The sequence below is a fragment of the Diorhabda carinulata genome, chromosome 11 (genome assembly GCF_026250575.1).
Source record: "Diorhabda carinulata isolate Delta chromosome 11, icDioCari1.1, whole genome shotgun sequence".
Classification (NCBI taxonomy): Eukaryota; Metazoa; Arthropoda; class Insecta; order Coleoptera; family Chrysomelidae; genus Diorhabda; species Diorhabda carinulata.
Window position 1 is genome coordinate 13439034 of NC_079470.1, and position 27791 is coordinate 13466824.

General features: G+C 29.9%; 3 protein-coding genes across 5 annotated transcripts; 1 reads left to right on the forward strand and 2 right to left on the reverse strand.

Moving 5' to 3' along the window:
• Positions 1 to 514: 514 nt before the first annotated feature.
• On the forward strand, positions 515 to 25668 carry LOC130899552 (exocyst complex component 7). 3 transcript variants are annotated; one of them, XM_057809565.1, is made up of 14 exons: positions 515 to 1177; positions 18068 to 18257; positions 18308 to 18473; positions 18526 to 18725; positions 18799 to 18913; positions 19898 to 20127; positions 20189 to 20351; positions 20404 to 20597; positions 20684 to 20863; positions 20924 to 21158; positions 21218 to 21434; positions 22204 to 22309; positions 22684 to 22817; positions 24914 to 25668. In XM_057809565.1, the coding sequence occupies exons 2-14, from the start codon at positions 18207 to 18209 to the stop codon at positions 24933 to 24935; spliced, it is 2013 nt and encodes a 670-aa protein (XP_057665548.1). In that variant the 5' UTR covers positions 515 to 1177; positions 18068 to 18206; the 3' UTR covers positions 24936 to 25668. The 3 variants fall into 3 exon arrangements, with proteins under 3 accessions (XP_057665548.1, XP_057665546.1, XP_057665547.1); XM_057809563.1 differs by lacking the exon at positions 24914 to 25668 and adding an exon at positions 24242 to 24417; XM_057809564.1 differs by lacking the exons at positions 515 to 1177; positions 24914 to 25668 and adding exons at positions 17588 to 17617; positions 24242 to 24417.
• On the reverse strand, positions 1240 to 17072 carry LOC130899554 (inositol polyphosphate multikinase). Its single transcript, XM_057809566.1, has 5 exons — positions 16857 to 17072; positions 5533 to 5827; positions 3221 to 3519; positions 2091 to 2226; positions 1240 to 2032 (listed from the first exon to the last, which is right to left on the reverse strand). The coding sequence occupies exons 2-5, from the start codon at positions 5774 to 5776 to the stop codon at positions 1386 to 1388; spliced, it is 1326 nt and encodes a 441-aa protein (XP_057665549.1). The 5' UTR covers positions 5777 to 5827; positions 16857 to 17072; the 3' UTR covers positions 1240 to 1385.
• On the reverse strand, positions 25050 to 27317 carry LOC130899632 (bone morphogenetic protein 10-like). Its single transcript, XM_057809702.1, has 5 exons — positions 27254 to 27317; positions 27044 to 27193; positions 26556 to 26888; positions 25417 to 25676; positions 25050 to 25361 (listed from the first exon to the last, which is right to left on the reverse strand). Exons 1-5 carry the CDS (start codon positions 27315 to 27317, stop codon positions 25128 to 25130), a joined length of 1041 nt encoding a protein of 346 aa, XP_057665685.1. The 3' UTR covers positions 25050 to 25127.
• Positions 27318 to 27791: the final 474 nt, after the last annotated feature.

The following is a 27791-nucleotide window of genomic DNA, read 5'->3' on the forward strand; positions in this document are numbered from 1 at the left end:
CATCATACTGCAAGGTTATATCGTAAAAACGTAAAAAGTTCAACATTAAACAAAATCTTAAACCACACCCAGACCGCTGATAATGTTGTAGCATGCCGTTCAGCTTGTTACGCTTTTCTTCAAACATTTTGCATATTCCTTTGTTGACGTATTGTGGCGCAGTAGTCACTTCCAATTTATTTATTCTAGCATTCGAGTTTGTGAAGAAATTAATTTGTTATTGACCTCTCACTTCATTCGAGACATTAAATAAAACCTCGGAATATTTTCAAATTCTTCCTCTATCTATCTAAACTTTAAATCAAAGTAGATTTATAGTGTTTTTATTCTTTATATTCGCTACTAAGTTTTTCTTTCTGCTCACTAAAATTCCAGTTATCTCTATGGTTATATTTTGAAAAATTTTATTCTCGCCACTGTTAAAAACATAACGTGTATTAATGGTTGCATAAAAGTAGTTCTCTCAAATAATGTATGTTTTATTAGTAACTTTTAAGTTTTGAATGTTCGTCAGTTCGTTGTCAAAAATGTCAAGTGAGAGGAAAAAAAATAATAAAAACTTTTGTACGTTTTCTTTGGATAAAGTTGATTATTAAAAGCAAAAAGGTTTTTTTTTCTATGGATAAGTTTTAAATTTATAACTGCTTTTATTCGTTGTGCTCTTTTGGAAAAATTCAATAAATTTATTAGTTGCTGAAATTTCTTTTATTGTTCTTTGCAATAAATATTAATTTGGATAATCGTGTTTGGGAATAGATTTAGTTTATTTTTCTCATGCTAGATGTATTTATCCATCTCTGCCGAACCGGCTTTGCGAGTGAAACGTTGAGAGAAGCGATAGCAACATTTTTAGCTACACCAAGGATGGGTTTGAGTTCGTCGATCCCAATCTAGCGAGTGAGTCTGCCTCGTCATTTCCTTCGAGTGCCCGAGCTAGATCTTGAAGTCATCACTCACCAGATCTTTTAGTACTTTGTGTGAGTCGTTTGTGTACCAGGTGGCTTCATAAGGAACTTCTAGTGATAACCATAATAGACATTAAACTGGTGGTTGAATTCTAATAGGTCAAACAACACCTTAAGAAGGAGTAGTATTAACATTTTAGGAAGTGGGTCATAGAAACCCACAAAATAGTATTATTTGAGTGAATTATAAGCGTTTTGGAAGCAGAACAACGGTATGTACAAAATATCTTCTATAATAGTAGTAAATAAGTAGGCGGTTTTCTTTCCATTGTGGACGAAATAAAACAAAATATTGTCGTGGAAACCTTTATTGGCGATTTAATAAATTATTATAAAAATAATACACAGTTATATTTGTGATAAGTACAAATGGAGGAAAAAAATATCTCGATATGTGATGACCAATGAAAAAAATCTCAATCAATCGCTTTCTATGAGCAGTTCTTCGAAGAACCGTACCAAATTTTCAATGCCGTCCAAATAATTCTTATCTATATCACAATTTTCGGCAGGGAAAGCGTGCGCGAAATCGATCATCTTGGCTACCGCCCAACATTCAGATTTTTGTTCGGTGTTGAGCTCGTCCAACAGATAAGTGTAATCCTGCTTTTTGTTCTGTACGTCTTTGTCGTAATTATTTTGAAAGGAGTGCGTTCTTTTTAGAGAATGTATGGATTTGTGCCAGGTGTTGTTTGAAACGAAACTCGGTACATCCAAATCGACAGTCTTGCAGGATGATCTTTGAGGTTTTAGAATCGGTCCTTCTTTGGTCAACTGTCCGCTGAAACCAGTAGGAACCCTATCACAATCGTTGTTTTTGTTTAATACTGCCAAACTCATTGGACGGTACAGACTTCCTTTCCTTTGTAACTTCAGAGTAGCTGCTCGGGTCTTCATCTTTTCTCTCAATCTCCTAGCGTCGTACACTAGGAGAATCGATGAGGAATAGAGTCGGAATTGTCTTTGATTGCGAGCCCAATATTGAATTTGCCATAACGAAGCTAGAAATTGGACGATGAGGCTGCGACAGACTCGAGTACCATCGATGTTTAAGAAGGTTCTTATCGCTAATGGGGGAAAAAAATATTATTAGAATTATAAAATGGGGTACGCAAGATAATTTACCGTCTTCGGCTCGCTCTTTATTGAGACTTTTACCAAATTCTTTATCGAATTTAATCAATTGGTTATTGGATAATTGGTATACTTGGAAACCGGGAATGCAGAATCCCAGCTGTCTTTTACAGTCTTCATATTTTCTCTATAATCAATGAGAAAATATGTAAAACATTTTGTTTTAGAAATACAAAGCTTGTCCATTAAATAAAATTCCAACTTATTCATGTCTTTATTTTATTTTATGGACAACCCTCGTAAAATTAACTATATGTATTAGCCCGGTCAAAGTAGACACTATATTAATTTTAAATAAGTAAATTTGACCGGACTATGATTATTTTAATTTGATTGTTGATAAGAAATTCAACAAAACGATACTAGAAATGTATTAAATTGCAAAAAAAAGGAAATTTTACATTTGTGCAGGTATAAGATCCGGTCCTGTCTAAAAAACATTTCGAACGATCGAAAAAAAAACTAGAATTCCAAAACTTACGCATTTTGAATTTTCCGATTAAAGTAGTTATTTATTTTTTCCCTAAAAGATACCTTGAAACTGTTTACCCCCGAAAAAATCCCAAAGTTGGCACCACTGGTGGAACATAGAACTGAATCGTTCGTATAAAGGTTGGAACACGTAGTATCTATTGCGCAGAATCGATCAAAGCAATTGGTAGCGTTGGAAAAGGTGAATGACCTGTCAGCAATTGAATTGAATCCAATAAGATACTTAATTTTGTTTTTTTATCCCCAAATTTACATTTTCTGACGACTACATTCACTCATTATTGTTTAGGTTATAACGTCATAACGAATTTAACGATTCGCTATGTTGCCACGTCGAATTCTACTTCAGGGATTACGGGAAATAATAAATTTTTCGTAATTAGAATTTATATGGTTATGAAACGTACTTTTCTAAAATTAATATTGTTACAAAATTGTTAATTTATCAAATTTTCAACATATAAACTCTTTCAATGAAATTTTTCGTAGTAATACTGATCTTCTGACTAAAAAATTCAAATACAAAAAAATCATCAACAAAGTAAGAAACTAGAAACTCGAGACGCAATGCTGATGAGGCGCAATGTTACTAAAAACCGGTTCAGAAGTTGAGATTTAAAATAACTCACCTCTTCCGAACAAATTTTTTCGTAGGAGGCCTTTGGATCCCACGTTCTCCTACCGATTTTGATATCCATTATACAGGGTTCTTTGAAATCTTTGATCAGATCTTCGAGCACTATAAAATCGTACGATTTACCATTCACAGCAACGCTTTTAGTTCCGTAATATTTTGGCACAAAATTTTTTAATTCTAACATTGTTTTATCTAATGTTTTTGAGAGATTTTCGTAAAACCACAGTTCCCTTTCGCCGCATTCTCGTTTTACCATCGGTTTTAAAACGGTATCCCCTTCCTTTAGCATACCTGAAAACATGGTGGATATTCTACAAATATATTATTTGTATCACGAAGTAAAAAGATTATTTTGCACTTCTATATCTTTTCGATCATCCCTCGTAGCAAAACTCACGATTATTACCAATAAATATTCGTCCTTAGCGAAACATAACCCTAAATCAGCCATATTTTCCTAAATATGATTTTATATTCTAAATACATACATTACTGATTATTTTCTTTCCACCCTGTATCTTTTTTATAATCCCCCGTAGCCCACTATAGATATTTTTTCATAAATATTCACCCTTTGTTGGAATTAACGCATTAATGCATAAATTACAGATTATTTTTCATCACCCCCTGTAACTTTTTAATAGAACCTCGTACCAAAATCCCGATTATAACCAGTAAATATTCGTCATTCGCGAATCATAACCTAAAATTAACTACAGATTATTTTCTTTCCATCCTGTATATTTTTTATAATCCCCCGTAGCTCACTATAGATATTTTTTCATAAATAATCATCCTTTGTTGTAAAATATAAACCCAAAACCTACTATATTTTTAACAAAAAATATTCATTCTTATCGAAACATAACCTAAAATATCAACCCAATATTTGTCATATTTTCTTGAATATAATGATTATGAGTACACTTTATATAACCAATTTATCCCTTCTTACTAATCCCTCGTAACACAGTCACTATTTTTCACAATATAAAATAATAATTTTCTTCTAGTATACCCACCTACAATATGAATCTTGTATCTGCCATATTATACACCCCCTCCTATCATCTTAATAATCCCCCATAGGTACGATTTATCTGATAAATATTAATCCTTTGCGAGTACCCACTTAGAATATGAACCTTGTATACCTTGTATTTTTTTTCCAGAAATAGTCACTCTTTGTGTGTACTTATCAAAAATATCAATTTATATCTGCCAAATTCGCTCAGAGTGATTTTTTCCGAAAATGTTATTTTCAACCCATTTTGACATAAATACTCGATGCGCAAATGTTCGTTCATCTTCATTCCATATAGTCATAAAACGATTTCGATTGCAGTTCTTATATTACGTCCCCTGTATAAAATTAATACCCCAATTGTACTGTCACGATTTTTTCTATTAATAATCATCTAGAATATCATTTCTATTTGATCCAAATTTGGATAAAACAATTTTTTCAGAAAATTAGTTTTCGATTTCAGATTGACATAATATTCGATGCGCATGCGAAGATTTGTACGTCTTTTATACACACACAGTCACAAAACTTTTTTTTATTGTAATCGTTAAAAGTTCGTTTATTTCCTTGATTTAATATTTCAAACAAACGAATTCTTTACGTGTGTATAGTTGTTTTCAAGTTGATTATTAATAATATTTAATCGAATATCAATTAATTTCCGCAAATACTATTCTAACCTAAGAAAACCAGTCTTTATTATTTGTAAAATAATTGACAGCGTTGCCACGTTTTATCAAATAAAATCAAATCGTGTTATTGTTGAATAGTTATTTATTGAAAAATAAATTATCTAAAATTAAACTACCAAGAAAATTTTGATAGTTCAACGTGAATATTCAGAACATTCAAAAAATTTATCGATTTGTTTATGAGATAACTAAATAGGAGTTTTTACAACTATCGACAACGTAGTAAACAGGGCAGTACTTAGGATACGTATAATCCAACTTACTGAAATGTGAAGCAAATGCTAAAGGTGGGGGTGAGCGGTGCACACACGACTCAACTACCATTGGAAGGCAATTTAAATGGAAATAACCTAAAAATCACTCGATGCCACAATATAATACCGAAGGATAAATACTAAGACGCCTCTGGGTGGAGTATTCGCCTTTATTTAAAAGATTTGTAGAGGGAGTGCGCAGAAAGCTTGTTCGTTCTACGTGAAACAATGTTAGGAGAAAAATATTTAAATATGGAAATGAATGAGTAAATTTTTAATGTACACAAAGAAAAATAAACACGTTTCGCGTTTGTATAAAAAAAATTCTTACCGATATTTTTTCCGTCGTTTACATGGCCGGCCATTTGGTGCGTATACGTTTCGTAACCTTGTGGAATACCTTTGGAATGATCGTCTCCTTCATCCGAATCTTCGCATTCTTCTTTCAAATCCAGATTTTTCAAGCCGTTGATGATATTGATGTGATGCATGGTTTTGCAAGGCGTTATAGGGATAAAAAATAATTTCGGTTCGGGACGGTGGATGGGTAAAGACTGGACTTCCGATTTTCCCATCTTTCACACGAACTCTGTCACAGTTTTATCGGCCGCTTTTTTATCTTTTGTCTAAAATAATGAGATTAACAAAAATAATATTTTGAATTATTACCGCAATAAATGTTTTCGATTTATTGGTATATTGACGTGGAGAAAAGTTTAAACAAATTCCACCCTTAGTTTATAAGCAATAAAACGATTTAAATATAATTATATACAGTGTGTCTCACGAAAAATAATTTTACAACACTGCTTCTCAAACCATTCGTTACACAATAATGAATTTAAAAAAGTAATTTTTTTCAAAATTTTCTTAATTAAGTCTTCAACAAATTCCACGCATTTTTCATGTTACAAGTTTTAGTCCATCTCTTCAAATAAGATATGGGGGAGAGTGGGAATATCGTTATGAAAAAATGCTTATAAATCCGGTTCTGTTTATTCGTAATTGTACACAAATCTGATTAAAACAATTTTTTTTAATACTAATACGTAGAAAAACCAAGGAAAAGTTACGTGAATATTATTTTTAAGCTGATTCGTACCGGGTGGACAACTAAAAACAACGAATTATATTACGAAAAACACGTGGAAATAATGAATTTAAAAAAGTGAATTTTTCCAAAATTTTCCTAATTGAGTCGCACTTTATATAAGATAATCGAATTCTTCGACAAATTCCACGCATTTTTCATGCTACATCTCTTCAAATAACATATGGGGGAGAGTGGGAATATCGTTTTGAAAAAATGCTTATAAATCCGGTTCTGTTTATTCGTAATTGTACACAAATCTGATTAAAACTATTTTTCTTAATACTAATACGTAGAAAAACCAAGGAAAAGTTACGTGAATATTATTTTTAAGCTGATTCGTACCGGGTGGACAACTAAAAACAACGAATTATATTACGAAAAACACGTGGAAATTAATGAATTTAAAAAAGTAAATTTTTCCAAAATTTTCCTAATTAAGCCGCACTTTATATAAGATAATCGAATTCTTCGACAAATTCCACGCATTTTTCATGCTACATCTCTTCAAATAACATATGGAGGAGAGTGGGAATATCGTTTTGAAAAAATGCTTATAAATCCGGTTCTGTTTGTTCGTAATTGTACACAAATCTGATTAAAACGATTTTTTTTAATACTAATACGTAGAAAAACCAAGGAAAAGTTACGTGAATATTATTTTTAAGCTGATTCGTACCGGGTGGACAACTAAAAACAACGAATTATATTACGAAAAACACGTGGAAATAATGAATTTAAAAAAGTAAATTTTTCCGAAATTTTCCTAATTGAGTCGCACTTTATATAAGATAATCGAATTCTTCGACAAATTCCACGCATTTTTCATGCTACATCTCTTCAAATAAGATATGGGGGAGAGTGGGAATATCGTTTTGAAAAAATGCTTATAAATCCGGTTCTGTTTATTCGTAATTGTACACAAATCTGATTAAAACAATTTTTTTTAATACTAATACGTAGAAAAACCAAGGAAAAGTTACGTGAATATTATTTTTAAGCTGATTCGTACCGGGTGGACAACTAAAAACAACGAATTATATTACGAAAAACACGTGGAAATAATGAATTTAAAAAAGTAAATTTTTCCGAAATTTTCCTAATTGAGTCGCACTTTATATAAGATAATCGAATTCTTCGACAAATTTCACGCCTTTTTCATGCTACATCTCTTCAAATAACATATGGGGGAGAGTGGGAATATCGTTATGAAAAAATGCTTATAAATCCGGTTCTGTTTATCTGATTTTTATAAATTTGATGTTGTTTGAAAGAACTTGTGTCCAGCAATACAAAATATATAAATTCCAAACAATTTAATTAGCAACATGAACGCTAGAGGGCGTTGTTTCATATATTCAGGATACTACGATAACTTCCAAGGATCCCAATGATACTTAATTGATACGAAGCGAAGAAATCAAGCATAAACTGGCTAAAAATAAAGTGTTGTTTCATCAAAACAATGCACCAGCTCACACTCAAATATCAAGTATCCAAATTTGATGAATTAAAAGTTTGAATTGCTACGTCATGCATCCTATTCACCAGATTTAGCCCTCTCGGGTTATTTTCTGTTCACAGACTAGAAGAAATGTCTCGGTAGTGAAACCTCCAAGAATGGAGAGGTGATGTCACACTATTTTGAGGATCTTGACGATTATTTGAAAAGTATATGAAGCTGAAAAGTCGAAAAATAAATATACTTTTTTGACCATCCTCGTATAGCAGTTTTGCGATCGTATATCTCAGAAACTTTTCATCCTTTTTGAAGTAAGTTCAAGTTTAAAAGTGAATGGGTATCGAATAAATTTTTTTTCATTTATTTTTGCTTATCATATTCACTTGAAATATTTACAAATAATCTAAAGTAGCAATCTTGATAATAATAAAACTTAATTTTTAATCGGCGCAGCATTATAATGCATTTTTCTTTATCTAATTGCATTAGGGAATATCGCAATCAATTTATTTCAAGTATCGCCCGTACTAATAAGAAAAGAAACCTTATCGCTTGTACTAATCAATTTCCTATCCAAGGTTATTAATTTTTTGCGGTTTCCTCTAGTAACTGATTGATTTAGGACTAGCATTCGTCAATACTTAGAAATGTTTCTTGAAAAAAGTAAAAAAACTACTTTGAATAAGTTTTCTACTAAAAATTTTGTGTAGTAAACAATTTTCGTAAACTAAAAATTATAAAAAAGTATAAAACGTCGTTTATTTATCTACATATTCGTTGAATTTTGGCACGCGATTGTGTAACTGATGACGAACTAGTTGGGAATAAAAATTATAGTACGAGAGCTTGTTTGCTTTTTATTGTTTCCCAGCCACTATGTACATTAATATTAAATGAAACTACTAACGAAATCCAAATGTGTTTATTCTAAACAGTTCACTTCAAATTAAGCGGTTTTAAGCCTGTGACTGTTCTGTTGGGCGGTTTGCATAGACCAATTTGTGTCGGCTCTTATCTATTACATTCGTGGTTTGTAGTATTGGGATTTTTATCAGTAAAAAGTCAGTTCTTAGTTAGTTTGAATGAAGACAAGCAAAGAACTCCGTGTGTGTATGGGAAAAGTGTTTTAAAACTTAAATAAACGACGTTAGTTTTTGTACAAACATTCTGGCAAAATTTTACCTCATTGGTTCCAAAGAATTGTGGCCAGATTTGTACGAGAGACTTGGAAATCTTTCGAAGATTTATCACAAGAAAGCGCACGATTCGAGGGAAAAAACTAGAATAACAGAACAAAAAATGTATTTCGAAAAACATCTTGGACAAAAAATGGAATCCACATTTTCGTGCGATGGCTTTCTATGATTTTCGACGTGGATTAAACCGATTTGATAACTTATTGGTGGAATATTTGAGACATTTAAATCTAATGTTTCAGTTAATTTCTAGGAATATTCCACCAAAAATTGAAAGAAATAAATTTCCATCGAGGTTCATACAAAATCAATTTTTAATACAGAACCAAAATTTTAACTTCAGCGTCATTCAAGATTACTTCCATTTTTAACTATATTTTTCGTCGGATTATGATTATGATATATCTGGTTTTAAATTAAACTTCAAAGAATATTTAAAAAAATTTGGTAACTTATTGGTGGAATATTTGAGACATTTAAATCTAATGTTTCAGTTAATTTCTAGGAATATTCCACCACAAAATTGAAAGAAAGAAATTTCCATCGAGGTTCATGCCAAATTAATTTTTGACACAGAACCAAAATTTTAAGTCATTCAAGATTATTCCCATTTCTAACTATATTTTTCGTTGGATTATGATATATCTGGTTTTAAATTAAACTTCAAAGAATATTTAAAAAAATTTGATAACTTATTGGTGGAATATTTGAGACATTTAAAGTTTAAGTAAATTTCTAGGAATATTCCACCACAAAAATGAAAGTAATAAATTTCCATAGAGGTTCATACAAAATCAATTTTTAATACAGAACCAAAATTTTAACGTCAGCGTCATTCAAGATTAATCCCATTTATAACTATATTTTTCGTTGGATTATGATATATCTGGTTTTAAATTAAACTTCAAAGAATATTTTAAAAAATTTGATAACTTATTGGTGGAATATTTGAGACATTTAAATCTAATGTTTCAGTTAATTTCTAGGAATATTCCACCAAAAATTGAAAGAAAGAAATTTCGATCAAGGTTCATACCAAATTAATTTTTGATACAGAACCAAAATTTTAACGTCAGCGTCATTCAAGATTACTCCCATTTTTAACTATATTTTCCGTTGGATTATGATATATCTGGTTTTAAAGGAAACTTCAAAGAATATTTAACAATATTTAATAACTTATTGGTGGAATATTTTAGTATTTTAAAACTTAAATAAACGACGTTAGTTTTTGTACAAAAATTCTGGCAAAATTTTACCTCATTGGATCCAAAGAATTGTGGCCAGATTTGTACGAGAGACTTGGAAATCTTTTGAAGATTTATCACAAACGGAACGCGCACGATTTGAGGGAAAAAACTAGAATAACAAAACAAAAAATGTATTTCGAAAAACATCTTGGACAAAAAATGGAATCCACATTTTCGTGCGATGACTTTCTATGATTTAATCTTCGATACAGAATGAATTTCGTCCAAAATCGGTTGTTGCGCCATAAAACATCGTGTGCTGTGCATAAACTGATACTGCAAGATGCTGGAAAATCCATGGATTTATGGAAATTTAGACTTTTCGCCACCGTTCCATTAGATCAACGTAGATTAGTCACCAATCGTTTTCCGCCACGATAATGCGAGCTGTCACTCATCAGTTCAAACAAAAACATTTTTGAACAGTCAAAACATCGAATTGATATAAAAAAAATATGAATATTGATATTCCAAGAGTGTAATAATGAATTTAAAAATATCCGCGTAACCCAATTGGAAAAATTTTAAACGTATTCTTGTATATTTTTTCAGGAACTGAATTTGCAAGTTCATTCAACTTGGAAATTGAAAAAAAAATGTTATTCACACGCTCGTATTCAAAATAAAAACATTGATTCAAAGATTATATGAAAAAAAGCCTCGGAATTTCATAATTTTTGGTCTATTCGAAAGCTACAAAGCACAAATAAGAGCCGACACAAATTGGTTAGGTTAGGTTAGGTTAGAACCCCCCAAAAACTCATTTTAAGAGTTTAAATATTTTGAATTTCAGACAGTTAGCGACAGATAATTCAATAATTGATTTGAGTTATCATAATTGCCAAATTAGAAGTCTGAAAAATTATGATATTTCAATGATTGAATGAATGTTTCAAATTTCAATCATCAGCGACATAAAAATGATAAAAAAACCACGTTTGAAGTGGCGTTTTCAGGAAACATTTTCATCGCGTTTCGGGTATATTAATAAACCGATAATTAAACTGATTTACAACGGATTTCCGCACATGAAACGGCAAATTTTAATAGCGATGCAATAAGATCTACTTAGTTACTTTTTTACGCGAGGTTTTTACCGCGAATTACGTCAATGAATACGAAAAGTAGGACATTTATTTGTGTACCGTCGTCCGAATTTTAATAGTTAAAGTTGCTCTGTTAAAACCGGAAATGAAATACTGGAAGTAATAAGTCGAATTATCACGAAAAAGAGGGTCGAAAGATTTTAGGTATCTCCTGATCGAAAATTGGACAACAAGATGATAAAAAATAAGAAAAAAACTTTCATACATTCAAAAATTTTAAGTTGGAGTTACAAGAACCGAACCGGTATATAAAATTCTTCGAACTACCCTCGTATATACTATACGCACGTATTTTTCAATGAAAAAAAATTACTTTACAATAGATACAATGTTTCAAATTTTTCGGATTCGTTTCTTCAAATACGATGATTTTTGGTGGAATATACGTAAAACCTTACCCCAAAATGGTCTTTAAATATTCCACCAAAAAAAAAACTTTTGTAAATTACGAGAATAAAATAAAAAAATTTTATTATTTCATATATTTCAGTTGATATTTATTTACATTTGCAATTTTTGCAAGGTAATTATTTGCTATTCTTATGAAGATTTTACTAATTAATTAACATAATAACGATAAGTATTTGAAAAATGATTATTTAGCACCGATACTATAAATAAAAATTATCAACTCATATAAATGAAATTCAATGTTGGGAATTTAGCACTTTATTAATTTTTTTTAAAACGTGACCATATTCTATTTAATGTGTATTTTCGTAATATCCACAACACGTGATAGATTTTATTATAAATATCAATAAATCATTGTTCGAGGCTGTTTTGGAGATTAGGATGATTACCAAAATTTGTTTTATATGAAAAAACAAAAAAATTCATCAGAACCAGACTTATAAATGAGATGATGTACGTTATTAATATGTTTTGAATACATTTACAATTAATTTAATATACAGGATGTTATCGTATATGTAACATCACTCAATAAGTCGTGTGACTGACACACAGATGGCGCTGCCATTGTCAATCCATTTTTATTTTTTCCATAGGTATTTTTCTATGATAAAATAATAATTACTTATGGTTACGTAAATTAACAATTATAATTGTTGATAATTCCATATTTTTCACATATTATTTTCACTATTTTCAATTTTCAGCACACGTAATTCCGAAAATGTCGAATTTTTATTCTTTAACAATATTTGATAACTTATTGGTGGAATATTTGAGACTTTTAAATCTAATGTTTGAGTTAATTCCTAAGAATATTCCACCAAAAATTGAAAGAAAGAATTTTCCATCATGGTTCATGCCAAAATTTAATTTTTGACACAAAACCAAAATTTTAACGTCATTCAAGATTATTCCCATTTCTAACTATATTTTACGTTGGATTATGATTATGATATATCTGGTTTTAAAGGAAAGTTCAAAGAATATTTAACAATATTCGATAACTTATTGGTGGAATATTTGTGACATTTGAAGTTTAAGTAAATTTCTAGGAATATTCCACCACAAAATTGAAAGAAATAAATTTCTATCAAGGTTCATACCAAATTAATTTTTGATACAGAACCAAAATTTTAACATCAGCGTCATTCAAGATTACTCCCATTTTTAACTATATTTTTCGTTGGATTATGATAAATCTGGTTTTAAAGAAAACTTCAAAGAATATTTAACAATATTTGATAACTTATTGGTGGAATATTTGAGATATTAAAATCTAATGTTTGAGTTAATTCCTAAGAATATTCCACCAAAAATTGATAAAAAGAATTTTCCATTGTGGTTCATGCCAAATTAATTTTTGACACAGAACCAAAATTTTAACGTCTTTCAAGATTATTCCCATTTCTAACTATATTTTTCGTTGGATTATGATATATCTGGTTTTAAAGTAAACTTCAAAGAATATTTAACAATATTTGATAACTTATTGGTGGAATATTTGAGACATTTAAATCTAATGTTTGAGTTAATTTCTAGGAATATTCCACCAAAAATTGAAAGAAATAAATTTCTATCGTGGTTCATGCCAAATTAATTTTTGACACAGAACCAAAATTTTTACGTCATTCAAGATTATTCCCATTTCTAACTATATTTTTCGTTGGATTATGATATATCTGGTTTTAAACAGAACTTCAAAGAATATTTCATCAAAATATTTTTTATGGAATTTTTTATAATAGTTTTGATTTTTTTCACGTAAATTGAAAAATCTATATGCTATGTGTATTATTACTTAACGTGTCTAACAATAAAACATTTAAAGATAAACACATTATCGATTCAATTGAATGTACGACAGGTTTTTACGAGCCAAAAAATGCGAGAAAAAATTTAAATGACATTATCATGAGACTAAAACGACCATGAATAAAATCAACTTTAATCAAGAATTATAAACTGGCGAATTATTTTTAATTTTTTCATACTATGCACGGTAGTTGAAACGTTTTATCATGATACAGCATCTATAAATACGAGGATGGGTCCAGAAGTACCTAACCGAACGAAGAAAACACAAAAATTTTGTCGTCTTTTCAAATCTCGGAACATAAAATAATCCGAGGGGGCTAAATCTGGATAATAGGGTATATGAAGTAGCAATTCAAACTTTAATTAATTAATTTTGGCCATTGCAATAACGGATGTGTGAGATGGTGTGTTTTCTTGATAAAACAACGATTTTTTAGACAGTCGATGGAAAAAAACCGACGCCATGACCGGCATCCATCTTGCGCACAGCTTTCTCAAGCCCAAATTTTCAATTTTACTCAATATTTTACTGTTTATAACGGATCAGTCTCGCCCAGGTTGGGCTAAAGCCTTTCAAATAAAAATATCGTTTACAAATTTACAAAATTTATGGCGGCGATGTCAGATTTGACACATCCACATCAATGTTGCCATATCTCGTATATGTCGCGCCACAATTATCTGAAAAGCTTTTCAGTTTTATCTAATGTGCATACATTATCATTTTAATAACGCGTTTATCGAAATATCAAAAACGTACTACAATTATTTAAAGGTATATTAAATGTTCATTATCTCATTCTATAATTAACAGACCTCTCGTTAATTAACATTCATCAGATATAATCTATTTTAATTAATTAGAACGGTACCCCGACGAATATCGAACAAATTAACTTTGTTAATTGCGTGTTGGTTTTGAAAATACTTTTTGTTTATTTGCACTTTTGTATTAGAACCTAAACACGTGCAGGCGACAAGCAATTTTTCCGAGTTTCATGCGAATTTCCACAAAAATCCGTTGCAACAATCGAGGGCGACGGCTAAACTGGTTTGTCTACAGACACATCGCATTCAAAAGAGTGAGCTTCAAGATAAAACAGCTACGAATTAAATAAACACGTTTACGTTTTTAATTTATTCGCACACACTATACAATAAACTTTAACTAAGTATCACTTAAACAATTTCTGCGATTACTTTCACCGATTCGTTATTTTCACTACGAATATTCATTTAAAACTAACCTAACTGCGCTACATAAACTTATTTATATACCTAAAGAAAATTCTACAGGACCGGCCTAAGGACCAGTTTCGCGAGCTTGTAAAATCTTTTTGACCAGACCAGACAGCACCGATTTTCATAAAAATTTGGATTCGGGTTCTAATTAACCTCTATTTAAAGATTTTCCCCGTGCCGAGGGTTGCTTTTTTCCCGGGGGTGGATGCCACCCCTTCGCGGGGGTGAAAATTTTTTGATGAAAAGTAAGTGCGTAAATCGATGAATTGACTCATTCCAAGCAACTTTTGTTCTATGAAGTTTTTTGCGGAAGTCAATAATTTTCGAGTTATTCGTTATTGAAATGGTCGATTTCCGTGGGAAAAACACGTTGACGATTTTTCGCGAATTAGTGGAAAAATATGAATTTAAGCGAAAAATCTGTAGAGGGCGAGATTATAGCTCATAAAAAAATGAAAAAAATCGTGTTTTTGCGATATTTGCAGACTAAATATTAACGGAATTATTGCTTGTTAAAAGTTTGGTATTTTCAAACGTCTAAATGGAAAGTTTCTACGTGAAATAACCAAAAACCAATTCATTTTTCGTAAAAAACTCATAAGACCTTTTTTAAAGTACTTTGAAAAAACTTCATTTTTATTTTTCGCAGAAGTTTCTCGTTTCAAAATTAAGCGAGTTATGAAGAAAATAATATCGATTTCTATTTTTTTAAAGTGAAAACTCAAAAATAACTGATAATTGCACGCTCGAAACTAAGTGTTTTATGAATTTCTTCGAATTGGGGTCGTTTTCAACCCTAATAAATAAAAATCAACCCCCGACAAAAGCTCGACTTCAATTTAGAGGGGTCCAAATATTTACTTAAATCCATACTATATAATCGGTTAAATAAAATGTTTATTATTATTTTTTAATGATATATATCATTAGGGGTGGTTGTTAAGGGTTAATAAATCATAAATAACATTAAAAATTGACAACTGACATTCATTTAACTGGTATAAATACGATTTCAGTTAATCATCCCATTATTTAAATTTTTCTCGACATTTTCCTTGAAATTGTCTCCAATATTTGTTTACTTTTACTTATAACGGGTTGTAATTATGATTTATTTCTGTCCAAAACTGGATTTACCAGAAATTTCACCGAGCTCGACTTTGCCAAACAAAAAGAACAAAAATAATATTAGACGCCAGCATCTGTATTACCTATTATCGGAATAATATATGTTGTAGCTTTGACGTCAAACTACGCGTTTTTCTGCATTGAAGCCATTTAATATCGATAATTTTAAAATTACAACCTACGGGGGATAAATGAAAAGTTATCTATAAAAGTACAAAACATAATTTTACTGAAGAATTATTTACAATGTAATATATGCAATTGATTAAGGGATAAATATAAATCTCATACGAATTAATCATTTATCTTTGTCAGATTTAATTATAAAGTATATTAATATATAACATATTCGAATCCTAACCTAATTGAAAAAACTATTTTTATTTACACGAACTTTTATTTTTGTTTTTCTCTTTAAACTCCGTCACTGTTTATATTTTTTGTTATTTTATTTATATCAAACATTTAATTTACTCTAAATATTATTAGAAAAAACTTGTAATAAAATTTTCAAGTGAAGTACCATGTACTGTGAACGTGACATTATTGTAGTGAGGTTATGTAAAAAACGATTCTTCTACACATATATATATAATTCCGCCAAAATATTAAATTATAAATTCAAGCACAACGGCATATTTTTAAGCGTTATTATAAATTCACCACGAAAAACTAGTTTAACAAAAAAATCGAACCAGAAAAAGTTAATCAAATAACACATGGAAGCATTTTATATTTTTAAAAAATAACGTTGAGAATTATAACTAATATGATACGTTAATAATAAATTTGAAATTAGGGTCAAGACTATACTTTCTCTAGTCAGTAGAAAAGTCACAGTTTTTTGCACAACGTAGGTGCTTCAAAAATATTCGTTATAAATGTCAGCTGTTGCGCGGAATATGGAATAAAAACCGAAGCAAATTGCAAAAAATATGTGTTTACTAACCTCAAAATATAGACAGCTATTCAACTTCAAAGCAAAAACGAGAAATTTTATAACAAACTTGATTTTGTACACTGTGCGAACTGTTCATTTTCCAACGTTTTAAACGAGAAACAGTAGCTGGTATGTCATCAACCACTCAATGAAATCCTTTTTTAACACTCTCACAACCTCAGAGCGCTGACTTCATGGCCATTTATTTATTTTTAGCACCGACGAGAATCGGTTATTGTACGATAATATCCGAACGTTGCACTTTACAAATTTTCTCTCAGTAGGGGAAATAGGAGCAAACATTTTTCTAGTCAATAAGACAATGGAATTCTTTGAAACCATGATTCCGAATGTAAAAATCTAGTTCAGTTCATAGAATTGTGGGTGGCCAAGGACCGTTAAGCACATAGGCTTTCTGATAGACCCATCGTGCCCCACTCAAAATTACCAATCAGGTGTTTTTGCTTGAACCTGAACCTAGAAACCAATGCTCCATCATTTGTTTAGTAAAAGAAAAAATATTATCGATTTCATTTTAAATACAGAATATAAACTTGATATACATAAAATAATTAATTATATTCCTATTATGTTATATGACGAGTATTTATTAGGTTTTTAATAAGGGTTGCCACCTGTATTTTATAATAAGTCCCTGTATTGGAAAGGCATAATGCTCATCTGTAAGAGAGAGAACTCTGTGTCCTTTTCTATTCTCTCCTTTCGAGAAATAGAAGGCGTGGTCTCCCCTCTTATGTGGACTTAAGAATGTAAGTAAAAAAGAGCAGACTTGCATTTGACTAGTTTCTTTTTGTAATTTCATTATTAATGCGTATAAATATCATTTCCTTCATAAAACTTCTGTAATTTTAATATTTGTCTTAACATATATATGCCAATAGTTAATGACATGCGATCATTTGAACAGACCACTGTTTCGCGCGCTTCTCTTATAGGAGCCGCCATTAATTTCATAGCTCGAGGCCAATCAATCGCGGGAGCTTTAATAAATCAACTTTATAGTCAGTTCGTACTTGTAGAACTATCGACTGTAGAAAAATGGCACAAATATTTAATAAGAATTGACATTTTGTTAATTCCCGCCATGTCAGCAATCACAAAAAGTGATAAAAAATATGTTTTATAAAAAATAAATTTATTTTATTTTGATACTACACAATTTTTTAATACCTGTAACAACCAATGTACTTTAAATGTAGAAAAAAAAGGATGTTCCAGTTACTCCTATAGGATTTACCACGTATAACCTGCCAATTGTCAAACTTTAAAAGTGTGGTTAGGTAAACGTCAAAAATAAAATAAAAATATTTGTGGGAGTATGAGAGAGAAGTCATAAAGATGAATTTAATCGAGGAAAGAAAAATTGTTATAGCGAATAAACTTAGAAAGGTTCGTTACATTATATATTTATATTACTTTTATTACAATAGATATTTCAGGAACAAGCTAATTTGTTATTATTACAAGAACGACTAATCAAAAGTTCTAAATTAACCGAAGGTATCGGTAATATTTTGAATACCTTCGAACAAAGATTATCTCGACTTGAAGATACAATACTACCAGTATACAACGAAACTGAAACGCTTCGTCGGGCTCAATGCAGTAAGTTTACTTTCCTTGTATTCTATCATCGTTTTATATTTTAATATTTTAGATATAGAACCGACTTTACAATTACTAGATAATGTGATAAATCACTATGAAGTTTCTGGAGATGTGGAACACATAATTGAGAAAGGTCCCGGTGAAGGTGGTACTGATTTACAATCTTATATATACGCTTTAGAACGATTATCTGGAGCACAAAAGTATTTCGAAAAAAATATACCTCAAAGTGTTGAACTGATCAATGTAGTAAGTCTAATTTCCATTATTATATAACAATATACAGTAATAGTTGTTTGTGGATGTATTAATTTGTTTTTAGACGTCTTTTTTTCATAAAGGTAGTGATAAACTTAACGCAGAATTTAAACTAATTTTGGATAAGTACAACACGCCTATTTTACCAGTGGTGTTACTTGATATGATTAATTTGGACGGTAAGTAAATAATTTATGCAATAGTCATTTTAAATAAATAAATTTTGATTTATTCTAACAGAATAAGTTTCTTTCATATCTGTTTGTAAGATAATTTATATGTTACAAAATTTTCTAATAATTTTTAGTATTTCTTTGATTTGTTGAAGTATAACACTCTGTTGAGTTTATTTTCCTTTCGCTAGTGAAAATTGGGGCAAAACAATCAAGAATAGAAGTATTACATAAACATTTTGTTTCATTACACTTTATGCTTATTTAATAATAAACTTTTGTACAAACATTTCTGATTAGACCAGTCCAAAAATAACTTTATAACCATAATATTTTGTTAGTTATAGAATATCATATTTTACTAAGTAAATTAGTATTTGTCTCCATTTTGAAATGGACTTTTGTTAATCAAAAACTGTTTGGTATAAATTTTATAATAACTTTCTTCAATTTTTCACTTAGAGACCATTTTTCTATGAAAAGAGACCTAAAATCAAGATAAATAATCACAAAATGTAATAACTTTTGTTTATTCGAATACAAGTAATAATTTTCTCGTCATGTTTCCTCGTACCACTACAAAATGCAATTTTGGCTGTCGAAATGTTTTTCAATGAGATCGTAAATACGTTTTAAAGTTATTGAACGTTCAGAGAAAGCTTATGACGTTTTTTCATTAATAAACATCCGCATTTTTGTCATTTATAGATCATTTAAAATTATTTTCATACGTTCGACTTTGAAAAATTATGGCAGTTGATTTAGACATCAAAAATGTTACAATTTCGAAAGTAATTATTGATAAAACGTTCGTATGCAATAGTTATTTTTATTTTTGAATTGTTTATTTCAATTTTAACGCCTTAAAGGTCATTGCAGCTTATAATTGAGGGTAGTCGGATTGTTTTTCTCCCTGTAACTAAATCAAAACATTATTAAATGTTTTAGAGGGTTTTAAATGTTTATGATTAAATAATTTTCTAATTGAAGATTCATCGGGGAAAGAAGTAAAAGTGATGCCAAAACAAATACCAGATGAGGCAAAATCCCATTTGATATTGATAGCTAATTGGCTGTTAGATAATGGTAGAGATGAATATTTAACGGTTTATGGGAAAGTACGGGGTAGTGTATTACAAAAATCACTTAATTTGTTGAGAAATCATCAAAAATCTGTGAGCGGGGGTAGTGTGCACGGTACAACAAGTTCCCCTATGCTAGTAAGTAATTAATTGAAAAGGGTATATTCGTATTTGAATTTTAATATTGATAATATTACAGAAACCGAAGTTTCCAAATAGACACGAAGCTTCTAGGAAACCTTCGACGAGGAGAATAGGGCAGGTTTTTGAAAGAAAAGCCAATAAAATGTTTCTGAAAGCTTCTCATACGTTGGAACAATCTACGGGTTTATCTTTGGGTACTCGTAGAGCCTCACATTTAGGTACAGTCTCAATTATTGTATTATCTTTTAAATAATTTATTTTATCATCTAGATACGTCTTATACCGGGGAAGAATTGGATAACGAACAAGAAATGGAGAATTACTTGATATCTGTTATAGCTCTACATAGATTGATGCAATTTGAACAGATTTTAATGAAAGATATTATAACACCAGCACACCAACCGAGAGTATTCGAATTAATTGTAAGGGAAGCTATGGACGCCATAGTTCAAGATGGAGAGGTACATATTTCAAAAATAAATCGTTCTAGTCGAATAAAAATGTCGTCATTTCTGTTTTTCAGCTTAATTATTTATTTTTTTTCCAGAATATAGTTTCAAGAGCGAAAAAATGTATCGCCAGACACGATTTCGCAACGGTTTTAGTTATATTTCCTATATTAAAACAACTGCGTAACTTAAAACCGGATTTCGAAAGGACAGTCGAAGATTATGATTTGAACGTGAAACAAAAATTCGATCAGATACTTCAGATGTTGCATTCTACTGTAAGCGGATATTTTCCGAATGAAAAATATCTGGTAATTGAATGTATAATTTCGTTTAAGGGTTCGAAGGCTTTGGAAGATTTCGTGGATAGTATTAGATCTGATTCCGTGACGCAATTACCCAGCGATGGTACCGTTCACGAAATGACCAGTAACGTTATAATGTTTTTAGAGCAGTTGCTCGATTATATAGATACCATCGGGATCGTTTTAGAAAATGACCAAAATTATTCGAGACAATTGAATAAATTGAAATTTACAGATAAAAGCAAGGCTCTTCTAGGACTTTACATAAGTAGAATTTTTTTCTTTTAATTGAATTTTTGGATAATTGTTTATTTTTTTTTTTTTTAGAAAAAGTTTTGGCGCAACTGAACCATACTTTGATAAGTAAAAGCGAACAGTACAATGATACAGCTCTGAAATCGTTATTCCGTTTAAATAATAATAATTACGTACTTAAATCGTTACAGAGAACTAATTTGATGGATATTTATCTAATTTCGGAACCCAATTGTCAGGATTATTATTATACCTCCATTCAGGATAATAAGAAAATGTATTTGCAGAGGTGAATTATTTTTAATAACGAATCTATCGATAAGTCGCGTGATTAACAAAAAAAAAACAAAATTCATCAAAGTAACTTCTCGCTGATGTGCTTATAGAAGGATTTGTCTTTAGCTTTAAAATCGGCTTCAATTTCATCAATCGCTTCTTCATTTCAGCTGAATTTCATACTGGCGATCATTCTTTTGAAATCAGTAGTCACTAGGGTCCCAATCTGGACTATATGGTGGATCAAGAAGCAATTCGATGTGTGATTCGTATAATTGTTGTTAATTTTTTATTTCTTTTTTTCCATTCTTGTCTTCTTTGCCTATAAATTCTTCAGCATTTTGTATTGATTCAGTTTGTTTTCACCATTTGTTTTCATCAATTTGCCTTTGACTTATTTTTTATGCTTTTTCCCTCGTATTCTTCATCAAACATTCTTTCTTTCTCTTTATATCTTTTTTTCAATAAATTCTTCAGCTTGTTGTGTTGAATCAGTTCATTTTTACCATTTCTATTGACAATTTGTCTTTTTTATGCTTTTCTCCTCACATTCTTCATCACATAATTCATTTTTTTTCTACTGTCTTCTTTGCTTGAAATTTCTTTCTCCTTTTCCAATTGTCTCCCATATTGAGTTCTTCCTTTCCGGGTAATTTTTGTTCGAATACGTATTTCACTCTCCTTTAATTTCCATCTTCTTCGTTTTTTATATTTTCTTTTTCATTGTTCCAATGAAAATGAAATTATCTAATACTTTCTTAACTAATATGTTTTAATTTCAGCTGGAATAAATTATTAAACCATATCAGCCCTGATGATCCATCGATTAATATACACAGTGATAAATTAAAAGATAAAGAAAGAGCAGTTCTCAAAGAAAAATTCGCTGTAAGTCACTTTTTATAATAATTTCGATTTACGCAATCCATTTTCATAATTGAAATAAGTTGAATACGATGTACCAAACTTCCATATCATCGACTTATTAACCATAGCGTATGAAAATATTCCCAAAAAGAAAAGTTTCTTAAACAGTAGGACATTTAAAGTAAAATATCAAATATGGTATGTGTGTCATTTCATATATTCCAGCTTGTTAAATACTTTGTGTATTGTCCAAAATTTGAGCTCAGGAAATGTCATTTTAACTCCGTTTGGCTACTGTGCTTTGTCATTCGTATTTAACCCTTTTATTTTGATACATTGTAAAGTATTTAACCGTTTTTAAGGTTTGAATGTAGGTTTTTTTTTTGTTTTTACAGGGTTTTAATAAAGAAATTGAAGATATATCGAAAGTACAAAGAGGATATTCCATTCCGGATATTGAGTTAAGGGAAAGTATAAAAAGGGATAACAAAGAATTGGTGATTCCGAAATATAACGCCTTTTATAACAAGTAAGTTACACTTTTGTTTTGTTATTAAATTAGAAAGTTACGATTATTTAGTCTTAAAACTGTTTTTTTTTTATTTATTAATTTATTTCTTTCACTTCTATTTGTATAAAAAGTACTAAGAAAATCGAATTTATAAATTTGTCATATTTGTGTAGCTCGAAAGTTTATGACGTTAAAATTTCAATAGTTTCTTCAATAATACTTTAAGTAAGTTTCTCAAAAGAGGATCTGTTCATTACAAAAACAATATAAAATAATTGAATTATTGCAAACAAATCGAATACTAACCTCTAAAACCAATGAAAATGTTATAACTATCATTTTAGTAGAATAACTAAACAGATTTACTTATAAATTTTTAGAAAAATATAACAATTCAAATAAAACTTTTCAAATTTAACATCAACTATTTTTCGTTCATCATCTTGTATGTAAAATTTGAAATTATGTATTTAACTTTCAATCTCTTCTTCTTTCTCGTTTTTATTTTTCTTCGTCCACAATTTGTTTTTCGTCGACAGTTATTGTAAAGACTAATAAGTCAACTGAACATCGAAAAGTCAACGGGATAATATAGCAAACTTCATTGTGGTTAACCTTTACAATTCAACTAAATCGAGTAGTATTCAATACATAGAGAAACGTTTCGCGATTCGAGGTTATGTTCATTTCACAATTTTAGTGGTTATCTTGTCCTTTTTCCAGTATTTATTGTATTTACGAAGACTTTTAAGCTTGTATTGTAGCTTGGTGGTTATTTTTAATAATAAAGTTTGTGGCTTCTAAACCATTTTATTCATTGTACAATTTCAGAAAGAAAATGTATTTTTAGTATTGTCTTGTTAATTTTCTTATTAATAAATTTGAATCAATTTATTAGGTTATTTGGATACTTTATAAGCTGATCACAAAAAATTAAAAATAAAATTAAGCCTTATTTTATTTTCATGTTTTTTTTGAAACTATTTCTTTTTTCTCGTGACGAAAGTTACAGCAAAAATAGACAAATAAACTAACTTAACATACAAGGTAATTACGAATGTCAACAAGACATTTCCAACTACATACATTATCTTTTACCAGTGGCGTAACGTATAAAATTCATCTATTTTGTAATGGATAAAAACAATTTTATTTTATTCTTTTCATATTCTAGAATATAAATTATTCAGAAAAAATGAAACTTTCATATTTTTCTTTTAAGATGATTTCTTCTTCTTTCTCGTTTTCGATCTTTTTTCTTTCGGAATTTCTATTTCGTCACTGATCGCAACAGAACTTTACCAATAACCTAACCTAACATTCAAGGCACTTAAAAATATCAACAAGATATTTCAAACTTCATTGTTTTTAACCAGTGGCGTAACATATTTTTCTTAACTGTTGCCGTTACATGGTTTCCAACAATTTCGTATTTATTTCAGATATGCGTGTCTTCATTTTACGAAAAATCCCGAAAAATATATCAAACATAAACCAGATGAAGTTTCCGCCATCATAGATAGACTTTTTGACGTCGCTGCGTAGTTATAATAATATTTATTGGATATTATTATCAAAAATAATTGAAATTCTCTATAATTACATAATTTATATATAATATAATGTTTTTATTTAATAAAATATTCTATATACGATACGTATAGATTTTTTAAGAATATACAGGATGTCCCCAAATTTGGTTTGTAAGACTTCCATTTAAATCAGGGTTATTTGAAATCTACACGAACATAACCTAGAAAAACGAAATTTTGTAACATTAGATGCCCGGTTAATTGATGTTCATGTTTTTTCATAAACCATTTCGTCTTCTTTCCCGTTTTTCATAATTTCTTTCTCGTCGAAAGTTACAGCAAAAATAGACTAATAAACTAACCTAACATTCAAGATAGTTACGAATGTCAACAAGACATTTCCAACTTCATTATCTTTGACCAGTGGCGTAACCTATAAAATTCAACTTCAACTTTTAAATTTTTTTTCAAAATTTCATTGAATTGTTTTTATTAAAAAATTTTATTTTTGAAAGTTTATCTAATAGCGTTCAATTCTGATATTTCCACAATGTTATGTTACATAAAATATTCAATTTATAGATTATTCTTCTTTCTCCTATAACTTGGCCTTCACCTATATGAATACAGTTACAGAATACTCTAGAGTGTTTAAAAACTCATAACTGGAGGAAGAGGGTAAATCAAGGTATAAAATTAAAAAAAAAAACGTAAAAAATTATAAATAAACCCCAAATTTCTGTTAATTTATTTATATAAATACATCCAGGTGTTATAAATAACAAAATATTTATAGTTATCGACAACCACATTCTGCTACCACCATATCTTTATAAGCATATCGGTAAGTAAGAACCCCATTAGTATCTACGTATAAAATAGAAATAGAATCCAAAACTGTTGGGACGCAACAGGATCTGGTGACCTTTGAAGGCGCTACGCTATGCAGAAGTGCTTGTACTATAGCGTGCTTAGTAGGATTGAGATGTTCTGCAACTGGATAGAAACAACGACCTTGACATTGATACGCCTAAAGAAATAAATAAAACCATCAACAAATCACCGAAAAATACTTTTTTATATACCTCGTAGCCGCTTGGTTGAACGATCCACGTGTCATAATTAATTTCCTTAAAATCCACGTATAAAGGTTTTTTCTTACAACTGTTTCGTAATCTTTTCAATTTCTTTATTTGTTGCGTTTTTTTAGTCAAATTATCGTCGTCCCATAGTCTATTTGTTTCTTCCTCGTAATCATCTTCGATGCTACGCTTTTTTCTGAATGACGTTGGTATCTTGAAAATATTTATTATAGAAATATCCAAAAAAAAAGAAAAGCGTACGACTTATCGAATAATAAAAAAGTGCGATCTTAGACAAAACAACAGTTGGTAAACATGGTCATATCTTAGATGTGCCATTCGGCATCTGTTCTGGTTATGACATATATGTAATACTCCTATATTAATAATAGTCAAGTCACTCCCTCTATTTCGACTAGCAATATAGATAGGAGTATTACATATATGTCATAAACAGAACAGATGCCGAATAGCACATCTAAGATGGCAGACACCCCCCTTTCTTTAGGGTAACTTTACTCATATTAACATGGTTATAAATACAGTTTCAAAATATTTAAAACTGCTTGAGCTTTCATTTGTGTTCGGGTGCAGATATTTGGTGTTAATACCAAGTATGCGAGAAGATTTCTATCGAAAACTAGTGGAAAATCAGTAGGATTCTGACTAAAGCTCTTTACATATAACGAAAACTTTTCAACTGCACCCAAAGCTATAAGTTTATCCTTATAGTTTTCAGCTGCAAATGTATTATAACTTTGTAACCATAAAAAAGTACTCACTCGTGTTTAATGAACTTAATACGTAAACTTGAACGCAAATATATAGAAACTAATTTCCATAAAACCCCCGTAATTTAAAAACAAAATAGACACAAGTTTTCTAATTTTTGTACGCACAGTGACTAAAAAAACTGCTAAAATATTGTATTAGTTTCACCTCTTAACACTATGAAATAAAAAAAACAATACGAAACAACTTTCACTACAAAAAAAACTATGAGAAGGTAACACGAGTACATACATAAATTGTTTACTACACGGTCGCCATCTTGACATAGATCAGTTGTTTTCGTAGATCGCCCAATAACGAATTGTCATCTTAAAACGAAAGCTCCATCTATGAGTTAAATCTTAAACTACAACTACTTACCACTTTTTTTTCGTTTATTACGAATTTATCATTGGTTTTAGAAGACGAATAAGATAACAACAAAACAGGATAATCGTGTTCAAAATCTTCATCGACCGGCATTAGGGATAATTTCAAGTTATCATTGACTTGCGGTATAAAAGTGTATACGGCTATAACTATTTTCAAATATTTGGAATTTTTGTTTAGTATATCGTTTACTGGGGCAGTTACGTCGAAAGATATCCACGAATTATTGAAATGGTGAATTTGAATTTCTTTAAAGTCTAGAAGATTTTTAAAAGTATCGTCGTAAATGGATATTTTCAATATTCTCTTCACTCCTTTAAGAAAAATAATTAAATTAATTAGATACAGTTTGTTATGCAACCAGCTAGACATCTTCTTGATATTGGTTGCATATATTTAAAACTGTTACCAGTGGATGTCAAAATATTCTTACTGAATGAGTTAAATAAAGTTTTATAATTATTCTCACCTATTTCGTTATTGGAATTAATATCGAGAAGAGTAAGTATTTTTAATTCTGCACTTAAAAATTGTTCGTCTTCAGGTGAAGATGGTATATTAAAAATAAGTAGATGATTTTCGGAAATATGTTCAAGAATTTCATTACCTTCAATGGGTTCTGGAAAATATTTACTCAAAAAATTACTAAACCTAATAAAAAAATTTAGTGGATTGTTACCTGCGTGTGTCGGTATTAAACTCCTAACAATATCAGGTCTTTTCATACCTGAAATATTCCCCATCTTATTCTTCTCATACAACTCCAACATAAATTTCGGCACATGAATTTTTCTTCTTCTTTTATAACTACTAACATTTGTCGCACTGGTTCCGCTTGCTTCGATGTTCTTGTTAACATTGGTGGCATTATTTGCACCAATGAAATTCAAGTGAATAGAAGTCGATGTTGGTACGAATATATTTTTTAAAAGTATCAAAAAATATATCCACAAACAAATTAATATTGGTATCGATATTAATACTGGAAGATACATGTTACGAGAAAAATATATTTTGCTTACTGGTCTCCTATTTTTGAGCGTCGAGACGCAGCAAATACAAAAATAAACAGGGACGTAACACTAAAAGGGGCTCGTGATATTATTATAACTACATCGTGTTTTTAGTATCCCAACAAGTTTTATAATCTAAAATTTTCCCTACATTTTTCTATTATTACATTTTTTTTACAATATATTATTCATTATTTTAGAAGA

Coding starts and splice junctions, on each gene's coding strand:
- LOC130899552 (XM_057809563.1), top strand. CDS start 18,207: ATGAATTTAATCGAGGAAAGAAAAATTGTTATAGCGAATAAACTTAGA. Junction 18,258..18,307: donor TAGCGAATAAACTTAGAAAG/GTTCGTTACATT, acceptor TAGATATTTCAG/GAACAAGCTAATTTGTTATT. Junction 18,474..18,525: donor GCTTCGTCGGGCTCAATGCA/GTAAGTTTACTT, acceptor TTAATATTTTAG/ATATAGAACCGACTTTACAA.
- LOC130899554 (XM_057809566.1), bottom strand. CDS start 5,776: ATGGGAAAATCGGAAGTCCAGTCTTTACCCATCCACCGTCCCGAACCG. Junction 3,520..5,532: donor AAACGACGGAAAAAATATCG/GTAAGAATTTTT, acceptor CCATGTTTTCAG/GTATGCTAAAGGAAGGGGAT. Junction 2,033..2,090: donor TAAAGAGCGAGCCGAAGACG/GTAAATTATCTT, acceptor TTCCCCCATTAG/CGATAAGAACCTTCTTAAAC.
- LOC130899632 (XM_057809702.1), bottom strand. CDS start 27,317: ATGGGGAATATTTCAGGTATGAAAAGACCTGATATTGTTAGGAGTTTA. Junction 27,194..27,253: donor TTTAATACCGACACACGCAG/GTAACAATCCAC, acceptor AATATTTTCCAG/AACCCATTGAAGGTAATGAA. Junction 25,677..26,555: donor AAAAAAAGTGGTAAGTAGTT/GTAGTTTAAGAT, acceptor TTATTCGATAAG/TCGTACGCTTTTCTTTTTTT.